At 42.8% G+C, this 14,366-nt stretch overlaps 1 protein-coding gene across 1 annotated transcript in view; it reads right to left on the reverse strand.

The window, feature by feature from the left end:
• The window catches only part of LOC124778012 (caspase-like), a 100,053-nt gene that overhangs the window by 15,455 nt on the left and 70,232 nt on the right, over window positions 1–14,366 (reverse strand). The window contains exon 3 of the mRNA XM_047253590.1: window positions 8,450–8,591. Within this exon, the coding sequence (XP_047109546.1) occupies window positions 8,450–8,591 (142 nt within the window). The remainder of the gene's footprint in view (window positions 1–8,449; window positions 8,592–14,366) is intronic.

The raw sequence follows: 14,366 nt of genomic DNA on the forward strand, positions 1-14,366 counted from the left end.
TCTTGAATGCATGCCATAAAGTTTATACATGGTCACCGCGGCACTCTGGACAATACATAGTGCCCAAGGTCACAGGTAATGAACGGATCTGTAATCGTAACAACGTGTGTGTTTCCATGTGCTGTCAAAGAAATGGGGACCTTCAAACTTCATTTGGCCATGTTCTTCCGGAGTTGAAATTTTTAAGGACATTAGTGTACTACTTACAGTCATGCATATCTCACGTAATGAGTTCTTGAATACTCCTCCTCCTTAGGGTAGTAGCCCGCTATCTATCTTTACTTCGCAAGTCACCTTATGGTGTGTCGCACATAGTACTGTGCGCACCACTTGTGATATACACTCAAGAGCCATAGAAACCGGTACACCTGCCTAATATCGTGCAAGACCCCCGGGAGCACGCAGAAGCGTCGCAACACGACGTGGCACGGACTCGACTCTTCTCTGAAGCAGTGCTGGCGGGAACTCACACCACGAATCCTGCAGTCCTGTCCATAAATTCGTAAGAGTACGAGGGAGTGGAGATCTCTTCTACTTAATAATGTTCATGTCTGGGACGTTTGGGGCTCATCGGAAGTGTTTAAACTCCGAAGAGTGTTTCTGGAGCCACTCTTTGGCAATTTTGGACGTGTAGGATGTGGCATTGTCCTGTTGGAATTGCCAAATTCCGAAGGAATTCACAATGGACATGAATGGATGCAGGTGATCAGACAGGATGCTTACGTACGTGTCACCTGTCAGAGACGTATCTAGAGGTATCAGGGATCCCATATCACTCCAACTGCACATGTCCCACACCATTACAGAGCCTCCACAACCTTGAACAGTCCCCTGCTTACATGCAGGGTCCATGGATTCATGAGGCTGTCTCCCTACCCGTACATGTCCATCCGCTAGATACAATTTGTAACGAGACTCGCCCGACCAGCCAACATATTTCCAGTTATCAACAGTCCAGTGTCGGTGTTGGCGGGCCCAGGCGAGGCGTAAAATTTTGAGTCGTGCAGTCATCAAGGGTACGCGAGTGAGTCTGCGACTCTGAAAGCCCATATAGATGATGTTTCGTTGAATGGTTCGCACGTTCGACACTTTTTGATGGCTCAGCACTGAAATTTGCAGCAATTTGCGGAATGGTTGCACTTCTGTCACATTGAACGATCCTCTTCAGTCGTCGTTGTTCCCGTTCTTGCAGGATATTTTTTCGCCCTCAAGAATGTCAGAGAATTGGTATTTTATGGGATTCCTGATATCCACGCTACCCTCGTGAAATGGTCGTACGGAAAAATCGCCACTTCATCGCTATCGCAGAGATGTTGTATCCCATCGCTCGTGCGCCGACTACAACACCACGTTCAAAGTCACTTAATTTTGGTAACCTGCCACTGTAGCAGCAGTAACCGATCCAACAACAGCGCCAGACACTTGTTGTCTTGTATAGGCGTTGCCGCCCGCTGCGCCGTATTCTGCCTGTTTACATGTCTGTGTGTTTGAATACCTGTGTATTTGAATACCTGGACCAGTTTCTTTGGACTTACTAAAAGGTACTGCCAAACTTTCAGGAAACATTCCTCACACACAAATAAAGAAAAGAGGTTATGTGGACATGTGTCCGGGAACGCTTAATTTCCACGTTAGAGCTCAAAAAGTTTCGTCAGTACGTACTGTACTTCCTCGATTCACCGCCAGTTGGCCAAATTAAAGGAAGGTAATGTTGACTTCGGTGCTTGTGTTGACATGGGATTCATTGCTCTACAGTACTAGCATCAAGCACATCAGTACGTAGCATCAACAGATTAGTGTTCATCACGAACGTGGTTTTGCAGTCGGTGCAATGTTCACAAATGCGGAGTTGGCAGATGCCCATTTGATGTATGGATTAGCACGGGGCAATAGCCGTGGCGCCGTAGTTTGTATCGAGACAGATTTCCAGAACGAAGGTGTCCCGACTGGAAGACGCTCGAAGCAATTGATCGGCGTCTTAGGGAGCACGGAACATTCCAGCCTATGACTCGGGACTGGGGAAGACCTAGAACGACGAGGACACCTGCAATGGACGAGGCAATTCTTCGTGCAGTTGACCATAACCCTAATGTCAGCGTCAGAGAAGTTGTTGCTGTACCAGGTAACGTTGACCACGTCACTGTATGGAGAGTGCTACGGGAGAACCACTTGTTTCCGTACCACGTACAGCGTGTGCAGGCACTATCAGCAGCTGATTGGCCTCCACGGGCACACTTCTGCGAATGGTTCATCCAACAATGTGTCAATCCTCATTTCAGTGCAAATGTTTTCTTTACGGATGAGGCTTCATTCTAACGTGATCAAATTGTAAATTTTCACAATCAACATGTGTGAGCTGACGAGAATCCGCACGCAATTGTGTAATCACGTCATCAACACAGATATTCTGTGAACGTTTGCGAAGGGATTGTTGGTGATGTCTTGATTGGGCCCCATGTTCTTCCACCTACGCTCAATGGAGCATGTTATCATGATTTCATACGGGATACTCTACCTGTGCTGCTAGAACATGTGCGTTTACCAGTACGACACAACATGTGGTTCATGCACGATGGAGCTCCTGCACATTTCAGTCGAAGTGTTCGTAGGCTTCTCAACAACAGATTCGGTGACCGATGGATTGGTAGAGACGGACCAATTCCATTGCCTCCATGCTCTCCTGTCCTCAACCCTCTTGACTTTCATTTATGGGGGCATTTGAAAGCTCTTGTCTACGCAACCCCAATACCAAATGTAGAGACTCTTCGTGTTCTTATTGTGGACGGCTGTGATACAATACGCCATTCTCCAGGGCTGCATCAGCGCATCAGGGATTCCATGCGACGGAGGGTGGATGCATGTATCCTCGCTAACGGAGGACATTTTGAACATTTCCTGTAACAAAGTGTTTGAAGTCACGATGGTACGTTGTGTTGCTGTGTGTTTCCATTCCATGATTAATGTGATTTGAAGAGAAGTAATAAAATGAGCTCTAACATGGAAAGTAAACGTTTCCGGACGCATGTTCACATAACATATTTTCTTTCTTTGTGTGAGAAATGTTTCCTGAAAGCTTGGCCGCACCTTTTTGTAACACCCTGCATATGGTGTTGGTGGTGCAGGTATAAGTATTTTCATACCTGATACTTTAATATGTACCCACTTCACTCCGTTAGTTGGTGTTTCCCTGCATCTAATAGTCTGTCAGCAAACACATCACATAATTTACTAACTGATGATTTCTGCAGTTTCAATTCAACTGTGAACAGATTACAGTTACCAGTATAGAACTTCTTGTTTGGCGTCTATGCATCCACACTTCAGTTCAAAATGGTTCAAATGGCTCTGAGCACTATGGGACTTAACATCTGAGGTCATCAGTCCCCTAACTAACCTAAGGACATCATACACATCCATGCCCGAGGCAGGATTCGAACCTGCGACCGTAGCAGTCGCGTGGTTCTGGACTGAGCGCCTAGAACCGCTAGACCACCACGGCCGGCTAAACATCATCGATATGGACTTTCAGAGCCGCAGGCCCACTCGTGTTTCCTTGATGACTGCACGACACAAAATTTTAAGCCTCGCCTGGGCCCGTAAACACCGACATTGGACTGTTGATAACTCGAAATATGTTGGCTGGTCGGACGAGTGTCGTTTCAAATTGTATCGAGCGGATGGACGTGTACGGGTAGGGAGACAACCTCATGAATCCATGGACCATGCATGTCAGCAGGGACTATTCAAGGTTGTGGAGGCTCTGTAATGGTGTGGGACGTGTGCAGCTGGAGTTGTAAGGAACCCCTGATACATCTAGATACGACTCTGACAGGTGACATGTGCGTAAGCATCCTGCCTCATCACTTGCATCCATTCTTGTCCATTGTGCATTCCGACGGACTTCGGCAATTTCAGCAGGACAATACGACACCCCACAGGTCCAAAATTGTTACATAGTGGCTCCAGAAACACTCTTAGGAGTTTAAACACTTCCACTAGCCACCAAACTCCCCAGACATGAACATTATTGAACATATCTCGGATGCCTTGCAACGTGCTGTTCAGAAGAGCTCTACACCCCTCGTACTCTTACGGATTTATGGACAACGCTGCAGGATTCATGGTGTCCATAACCTCCAGCACTACTTCAGACATTAGTCGAGTCCATGCCACGTCGTGTTGCGTCACTTCTGCTTGCTCGCAGGGGCCCTACACTATATTAGGCAGGTGATCCAGTTTCTTTGGCTCTTCAGTGTACAGCGAGAACCTTTTGTCATTTATCGTGAGCGCACCTGCGCAAGAATACTAGCTTATTTATTTATGGAAAAACCTTGATTTATAATTATTGTAAATTATCTGAGATTTGCAGAATGTTTATAAGACTTCTGCATTTAAATATTGTTATAATATATTAGTTTAGTGTGGGAAAGTGGTTAAGTGAGTCAAATTATGTCTGTAGAGCTTGAAAACGATGTATTCTTGCTGGGGATGGCCTTCAGCCAATGAGAGTTGGACTGTGGTGGAATACTGCTGGAGTCAAGTGGAAACTGGGACTTCCCGAGTGAAGAGCTCAAGGGAGCTGGAAGAAGATAGAGCTGCTTGTGGAAACGTGCGTGATTCTGACGTATAGGTGGTAGATTCTTGGCGGTGAACAGCCGTTATGAGACTATAACTTTCTGAGACCCTTTTACGGAAGTGCTGGAAGAAGGAGACTGATATGGTAATGTGCGTGATTCAGTGATGTATGATTCTAGACGGAACTGCCGCTACAATCCCCAACTTTTCAAGGGACTCTAACTAACGAGAGATGTAAGCGTGCTACGCTTATATCACGGAACTGTTGACAGATAGAGTGTGGGTTATTATTTTCGGTATGGCTCATGTTAATTTGTGAATCATCCTGTTAAATTCTGAACTGTTTTGAGCTGATGAATACTTTATATGCTGTGATCACGAAATGGACTTCCAAGGGGAGGCCACGACGTTTGGAACGCAGATTTACTGCAAACTTCGTACACTCGTAGTACTCCATGAGGACAACAAAATGTGTAAGCAGCAGCGCGTACTTCTCAAGCGTTATTGAGAAAATCGCAAGATGATTTCGGTCATCAAATATGTTCCTGTGCGTGGACATTTTTACCACGAAGCGGCAGCAGCCGAGGATATCGGCACTGTAGCTCAGCGTGTTCGGCCAGAGAGCTGTTTGGTCTCTGTAATAAAAAAACACTGAATGGAAGGATCACCAAACGAATTTGAACGGATGTCATGTGGCGTCCGCAACACCCAAACACAACGATGAAAAACGAACAAAATGAAAAAAGAAAAAAAGTGGTTAGCGTTCAAGCCCCGTAGTCGCTGAATCGAGTCGTGTTTGTCAGTTTTCTTTTTGATTTTCAACAGTCATTTCCTTTGCTATATATATTACAATTGATATAATGGGAAAATACGTGTAATCGGATGAAATTTTATTAAATTTACAATGTTATTTGGCAGTCTACAAATTTTTATTATTACAAATAATATAATATTCATAACTATCGACTAGTAAACGACCAACCGCATAAAGTGATACTGAAAATGTATGCTCGTCCGTGATTTGAGAAATCCCTTATACCTAGATGGAGCCCGAAACTACTTGTTACCTGCAAGTTTTGACAGGCACAGACGGCTTTCGAAAGATGTACAATCAATCGTCGGTTTCGACATTACGAGTACAAGTTGCAGGACGGTATTTTTCGTAAAAACATGGGAAACAAAGTTAAACGGCACCAACTGCATTGAATAAATGCTATGTTTCCGCATACGCAACGTCTTTTGAGTTTTTCTGTGGAAAAACAAACCTCGTTAACATTTTCAAAAACCTCTCTGTCAGCTGATAATTTGGAAGCAAACCATGCATAACGCAGTGCTTCCTTAAATACCGGCGCTGATAATTGGTCATGCAGTTTCGAGTGTATTTTAATAGGGTCTTCACGAGAAGAACTTTCTCATTCTCATTCGATTAAATACGAACAATTTAGAAGACACGGACAAGCACACATTTTCAGTATCACTTTATGCGATTGGTCGTTTACTAGTCGATAGTTATGAATATTATATTATTTGCGATAGTAAAAATTTGTAGACTGCCAAATAACATGGTAAATTTAATAAGAGTTCATCCGATTACACGTATTTTCCCATTATATCAATTGTAATATATATAGTAAAAAAATGACTGTGTTGAAAATTAAAAAGAAAACTGACAAACAGGACTCGATTCAGCGACTACGGGGCTTGAACGCTAACCACTTTTTTTCTTTTTTCATTTTGTTCGTTTTTCATCGTTGTGTTTGGGTGTTGCGGACGCCACATGACATCCGTTCAAATTCGTTTGGTGATCCTTCCATTCAGTGTTTTTTTATTACAGAGACCAAACAGCTCTCTGGCCGAACACGCTGAGCTACAGTGCCGATATCCTCGGCTGCTGCCGCTTCGTGGTAAAAATGTCCACGCACAGGAACATATTTGATGACCGAAATCATCTTGCGATTTTCTCAATAACGCTTGAGAAGTACGCGCTGCTGCTTACACATTTTGTTGTCCTCATGGAGTACTACGAGTGTACGAAGTTTGCAGTAAATCTGCGTTCCAAACGTTGTGGCCTCCCCTTGTTAGTTTTCCCGAGTCCTTGGTGACTGTTTAGTTTGGGGATATTTCTACCATTCTCGTAACGCTCTCGACGTAACTTTACTGCATTTGATAAGCGTATTATCTGTCTGTATTTTAACAGAATATCGTAGGACCATTTCTCGTTTATTCGAGATGTCCTTTCTTGAATAAACCTTATTCAGCATAATCCTCTGTCGCCTACATCAATTACATACGTTATAATAGAAATCTTGTTGTTAGATTATTCGGTTTAAATTTTACTTTGTATTCTGTGTATTTTATTAACTCGCAATTCTATCCAATGCATAGACTATTTGACTTTAAGATCACAGCTAGAGTTTATTTTTTGCAACGAATTACCTGAGGGGCATGAAAGCAGACGTGCTCGGTTTGACCCTATGACTACATCTAGATATTAGTTTTTTAACAGAGCCGTGCATAGCCCAAGTAAACAAGTACGAGTAATCGGAGGTAAAGAAGCAACTGGTTTGCACGTATGGGATGCTGTTTAGGAAGAGAAACTACTCAGCAGTAGCCGCTAGGTACAGTCGCAATTGACAAATTAGTGTGTGTGTGTGTGTGTGTGTGTGTGTGTGTGTGTGTGTGTGGAAAAGAGAGTGGACTGGAAAACCAGAAGACTTGTAAATTCATTATTTCTTAATCAAAAAGTTTCAATTAAAGTGAGAGGAGAAAGTACAAACTGGATCGGACTAGGAAAAGGAGTAAGACAAGAATGCTGTCCATCACCTACTCTTTTCAACCTCTACTTGGAAAATATGATTGACCAATGCTCATTAGATGACAAAGGCGTAGAAATTGGAGGAAGAAGAGTAGGGTGTTTGAGGTTTGCTGATGACATGGTCCTTCTAGCCACAGAGGAAAAAGAATTACAGGATTTGGTGGACACCACTGAAACTAACGGAAAAAATATGGAATGAAAATTAACACAAATAAAACAAAAATATTGGCACTAGGAGGAAATAAGGAAATAAAAATTATTCTGAATGGAGAAATACCAGAACAGGTGCAAAATTTTAAGTATCTTGGAAATAGGATAAACGCCGACTGGAGGTGCACCACAGAAATTAAAACAAGGATAGCAATGGCAAAAGAGGCGTTTTATAAGAAAAGGAGAATTTTCTGCAGCGGCCTGGACAGAGAACTCAGGAAGAGACTCATAAAATGTCTTGTGTGGAGTGTTCTTCGATATGGCGCTGAAACATGGACTATGAGGAAGAAAACAGAGAAAGGCTGGAGGCTTTTGAGATCTGGACATGGCGGAGGATGGAAAGAATAAGTTGGACGGACAGAGTAAAAAGTGTGAGAGGAGTGGGAGAGAAAAGACAGTTACTAGATGTAATAAAGAGAAGAAAAAGAAACTAGATTGGGCATATATTAAGAAAGAATGACGGACTGATCAAAACAGTTTTAGAAGGTTATGTAGAAGGGAAAAGGAAGCGAGGAAGGAAGAGATTCCAGATACTGGATGACATGATGGACAGTACAACATACAGCAGCCTTAAGAAGGAAGCAATGGATCGCACAAAATGGAGAGGCAAAGGACCTGCTAATATAGCAGATAACTGATGATAATGTGTGTGTGTGTGGGTGTCACGTTTATATAAATTTGTTATATAATTAATGGGTATATGCAGAAAACTTTGATAGATTTTCTAAATTTTTTGTTAGCAGTTACAATACACAAACATTTTTGCCCGCAGCGTCTCTCAGAATAAGGAAAGACTTTGAAACGTAGGCAACCTTTAAGTCAAACATATGGAAATTGTCGAGGCCGTACCTTCGAATGTCGAGTGTGAAACGATGATGTCGGCGTAAGAAGGCACTGGGTAAGTGAGCTCCTCGGCGCGGTCATTGTCGGGCGCGTCTGCAGTGAGGTCGCTCACCGTCACGCCGGCATCGGTACCTGTTCCCCTACACGCCTACAACACAAAGAGAGCGCTCCAGCCGGGATTCATAACAGAAACACATGAGGGTGGTAGTGAAGATTCAGCCAGGTCGGTGGGTTACTGGAGCCCCTTGCATCATCATCCACTGCAACAGAGAATTGATTTACAATTTTGTGTGGCTGTAAGAAGTAAGCTCAGTGGAACACGTATTTATCACTGCCTGTAAATACTACACTAGTGGCTGTGTAGCACTGTATACAGGGTGTTACAAAAAGGTACGGCCAAACTTTCAGGAAACATTCCTCACACACAAATAAAGAAAAGATGTTATGTAGACATGTGTCCGGAAACGCTTAATTTCCATGTTAGAGCTCATTTTAGTTTCGTCAGTATGTACTGTACTTCCTCGATTCACCGCCAGTTGGCCCAATTGAATGAGGTAATGTTGACTTCGGTCCTTCTGTTGACATGCGACTCATTGCTCTACAGTACTAGCATCAAGCGCATCAGTACGTAGCATCAGCAGGTTAGTGTTCATCACGAACGTGGTTTTGCAGGCAGTGCAATGTTTACAAATGCGGAGTTGGCAGACGCCCATTTGATGTATGGATTAGCACGGGGCAATAGCCGTGGCGCGGTACGTTTGTATTGAGACAGATTTCCAGAACGAAGGTCTCCCGACAGGAAGACGCTCGAATCAATTGATCGGCGTCTTAGGGAGCACGGAACATTCCAGCCTATGACTCGGGACTGGGGAAGACCTAGAACGACGAGGACACCTGCAATGGACGAGGCAATTCTTCGTGCAGTTGACCATAACCCTAATGTCAGCGTCAGAGAAGTTGCTGCTGTACAAGGTAACGTTGACCACGTCACTGTACGGAGAGTGCTACGGGAGAACCAGTTGTTTCCGTACCATGTACAGCGTGTGTAGGCACTATCGGCAGCTGATTGGCCTCCACGGGTACACTTTTGCGAATGGTTCATCCAACAATGTGTCAATCCTCATTTCAGTGCAAATGTTCTCTTTACGGATGAGGCTTCATTCCAACGCGATCAAACTGCAAATTTTCACAATCAACATGTGTGGGCTGACGAGAATCCGCACGCAATTGTGCAATCACGTCATCAACACAGATTTTCTGTGAATGTTTGGGCAGGCATTGTTGGTGATGTCTTGATTGGGCCCCATGTTCTTCCACCTACGCTCAATGGAGCACGTTATCATGATTTCATACGGGATACTCTACCTGTGCTGCTAGAACATGTGCCTTTACAAGTACGACACAACATGTGGTTCATGCACGATGGAGCTCCTGCTCATTTCAGTCGAAGTGTTCGTACGCTTCTCAACAACAGATTCGGTGACCGATGGATTGGTAGAGGCAGACCAATTCCATGGCCTCCACGCTCTCCTAACATCAACCCTCTTGAATTTCATTTATGGGGGCATTGTCTACGCAAACCCGGTACCAAACGTAGAGACTCTTCGTGCTCATACTGTGGACGGCTGTGATACAATACGCCATTCTCCAGGGCTGCATCAGCGCATCAAGGATTCCATGCAACGGAGGGTGGATGCATGTATCCTCGCTAACGGAGGACATTTTGAACATCTCCTGTAACAAAGTGTTTGAAGTCACGCTGGTACGTTCTGTTGCTGTGTGTTTCCATTCCATGATTAATGTGATTTGAAGAGAAGTAATAAAATGAGCTCTAACATGGAAAGTAAGCGTTTGCGGACACATGTCCACATAACATATTTTCTTTCTTTGTGAGTGAGGAATGTTTCCTGAAAGTTTGGCCGTACCTTTTTGTAACACCCTGTATACTGCAAAATGGGTACCGGGAGACATGATCCTGCACCGCTGACACAAGTGACACAATGTCTGTTAAAGAAGAGGTGTGTCTGTGTCTTTGTCAACCGAGAACAGTAAAATGTGTTTACGCCGGCCGGTGTGGCCGAGCGGTTCTAGGCGCTTCAGTCTGGAACCGCGCGATCGCTACGGTCACCCTCGTTATTTCTACAGTGTGGTCAAAAAGGACGGAGCAGCTGAGAGAGATTCAGACAGCTTTTGACCTTGGAAGAGGTAATTGTCCCTAAAAGGTGCAAGAATCAGCAATGACCGACGGCATGAGAATGTAGAAGGCAACACAAATCACTGCACGTATCTACAAGACATACGGCCTGTGAGTGAGAAGTTGCATGATAATCTCTCCACTATGTAACCGTTCCCGACTAGAAAAGCAATCGGATCTGTGGGAAGGAAGTGCAAAGTGAGCGATGTCTATAAGAAAAAGACTGAATAACAAAACAGAGTTTGTCGCAAGATGGCGTCAGTCGTCCAGCAGCCGCACGAGCAACAGCAAGGAGCCACAGAGATGCCGCGTTATAACATGAGGAGGAGGCGTTCACGCCACACAGTTTATAAAGCTGTAGACAACATTGATATTAATGTCAATAGTGTTAATGGACAGGTGTTTTTGCACGGCCCTGCTGTTTTTTGTGGTGGAGTGTTTAATTTTACTCTACAAAATAATGATCAGAATAGAGTGTGAAATGTTGGAAATCTGTATGTGGCACGGAAGAAATAAAATTTGAAAAGGGAAATACAATAGTTCCGTCCATATATAGTGCAGGACCATGAAATGAAACGGAATGAAGATGATGATTTATGATCAGACGAATATAAGATAATATCAACAGTAGCAGCAAATAGTGTTGCGTGAGTAGGCTTCATAAAGAATAAGGAAGTAGGCCACAGAGTAGGGTACTATTAACATTTCGGGGATAAGATTATTTTCATCAGATTCAGCAGCAAACCAACAACAACATTTCAGGTAAGTCACAAGATGAAGATGAAAAGGCAGAGATGATGTGTTAGGATATTGAAAGAGTATTCAGTAAGTAAAGGGATATGAAAATCACAATTCTGGGTTATTTGAACGCTGTAGCAAATGGTTCAAATAGCTCTGAACATTATGGGACTTAACTTCTGAGGTCATCAGTCCCTAGAACTACTTAAACCTAACCAACCTAAAGGCATCACACACATCCATGCCCGAGGCAGGATTCGAACCTGTTACCATAGCGGTCGCGCTGTTCCAGACTGTAGCGCCTAGAACCGCTTGGCCACTCCGGCCGGCGAACGCTGTAGCAAGTACGGGAGGGCGAGGGGGTGGAGGGGGGGGGGCGGATACAGACGTACAGGACAATAGGCTACCGGTAGTCGGAATGACGGAAGAAAGAGACTAAGTCAGTTCAGCTATAAATTTCAACAAGTAACAGTGAATATGCGGTTAAAAAATGACAAGAGGAGGATGTATACTTGCAAATAGCCTGGACACATGGGGAGATTCCAAATACGTTACACCATGGTAAGGCAGAGATTCTGAAGTTAGATGTTGGATTGTAAGGCGCTCTCTGGAGTAGATATAGACTCATATGACAATTTAGTAATGATAAAAATAGGCTGTAGGTTAACACACGCGTCCGGAAGAATCGATGTGGAAAGAACTGGAATGACGAAGTGCTTTTGAAGTCCTCAAACGATGGAAAATCCGACAATAACGAATACTACAATACGTAGTTCAGTTGAAGAGGGTGGTCATCTCTAAAGGCGATAATAACTGAAGTTGACCAGACAAATATAGGTACGAGGAAGTCATTTGCGAACAAATCTCGCGTAACGGGGGAAAAATTCCATTTAACCGTCGAAACAAAGAAGTACAAAACTGTTCAGGAAAGAACAGAAACACTACAATGTAAGTCACTTATGAATGAAATAAATAAGTACAGGGAAGTCAAGGCAAAAACGACTACAGAAAATCTTTGAAAAAATCGAGAAAGATATAGTCGTCCGAAGGACCGTTTCAGTGCATGAAAAACTGAAACTAACCACCAAGGAAATTAAAATCTAAAGCATTAGTATTAAGGGGGATAGGACGTCAAACGGGACGACTTGGAGCAGGAGTGACACCACAGGAATTTTTAACTTCCACTGTCTATACTTTTAAAAATAAATTCATAAAACTTTGTCAGAATGACCAGAAACGATTCAAGATTTACACGTATAGTGGTGCAAGTTCAAAAATATAAGAAAATAATTTATTTTTTAACATTTGTATTTCACCTTCTTTTCACTTACCATTGGCTGCATTTGTTGCTATAGGTACACTTTTCTTCATAAATAAGGGAGATTATTCGATTAATTTTGCACAGCATACAAACCATACTTACAGGTGTATGAAACTCTAGAATTTTCCAAATATATTAAAAACTGTGGTAAAAATTGAGATAATTAACGGTAATATTTGAGTTTTTTCTAAACATAAAGTTTAAAATGTAACAGTACATTCACTTTTTCATAAATTAAATAATTTCTAGAGCTTCGTACACCTGTAAGTATGGTTTGTATGCTGTGCAAAATTCATGGAAGAATCTCTCTTACTTATGAAGGAACTTGTACCTATAGCAACAAACGCAGCCAATAGAAGTGAAAAAATAATGAACATTCACATGTAAAAAAAAAATTATTTTGTTATTTTTTTTTTTTTTTTTGAACTTCCACTGCTATAATTGTAAATCCTGAATCCTTCCTGGGCATGCTACCAAAGTTTTATGAATTTATTCGAGAAAGTATAGACAGTGGAAATTAAAATGTCCTGTGGTGTCTCTCCTGCTCCAAGACGGCCCGTTTGACGTCCTACCCCCCTTAAGAGTGCAAGAGGAATTCCACTCTGATGAAACTCAGAGAAAAGAGCAAATAGATGGAATGATATGATAAAAGAAGAAATGGGAAGCGACGTGGAAGGCAGAGGGGATTTATATTTACATTTACAGGGATACTCTGCAAATCCATTTCAGTGCCTGGCGGAGGGTTCATCGAAACACCGTCACAATAACTCTCTATTATTCCAATCTTGTACAGCGCGCGGAAAAAACGAACACCTGTATGTTTCCATGCGAGCTCTTATTTCCCTTATTTTATTATAATGATCGTGCCTCCCTATACAGGTCGGCGTCAAAAAGTATTTTCGGATTCGGAGGAGAAAGTTGATGATCGAAATTTCGTGAGAAGATTACGCCACCCCAAATCTTGTATCATTTCAGTGACACTCTCTCCCCTATTTCCCGATAATACAAAACGTGGCGCTTTTCTTTGAACTGTCTCGATGTACCCCGTCAGTCCTATCTGGTAAGAATCCCACACTGTGCAGCAGGAATCTAAAAAAGGACGAATAAGCATAGTGTAGTCAGTCTCCTTAGTAGATCTGTTACATTTTCTAAGTGTCCTGCCAATAAAACGCAGTCGTTGGTTAGACTTCCCCAGAATATTTTCCATATGTTCCTTCCAATTTAAGGTGTTCGTAATTGTAATTCCTAGGTATTTAGTTGTATTTTTGGCCTTTAGATTTGACTCATTTAGCGCGTAATCGAAGTATAACGGATTCCTTTTTGCACTCATGTGGATGGCGTCACGCCTTTCTTTATTTAGGGTCGAATTGCCAATTTTGCACCGTACAGATATCTTTTCTAAATCGTTTGACAATCTTTTTTGATCTTCTGATGACTTTACTAGTCGATAAACGACAGCATCATCTGCAAACAGCCTAATATGGCTGCTCAGATTGTCTCCTAAATCGTTTGCATAGATGAAGAACAGCAAAGGGCCTATAACACTACCTTGGGGAACGCCACAAATCACTTCCGTTTTACTCGATGACTTTCCGTCAGTTACTACTAGCTGTGATCTCTCTGACAGGAAATCAGAATCCAGTCGCATAACTGAAACGATATTCCATAAG

The sequence above is a fragment of the Schistocerca piceifrons genome, chromosome 1, assembly GCF_021461385.2.
Source record: "Schistocerca piceifrons isolate TAMUIC-IGC-003096 chromosome 1, iqSchPice1.1, whole genome shotgun sequence".
In the NCBI taxonomy this organism is placed as follows: Eukaryota; Metazoa; Arthropoda; class Insecta; order Orthoptera; family Acrididae; genus Schistocerca; species Schistocerca piceifrons.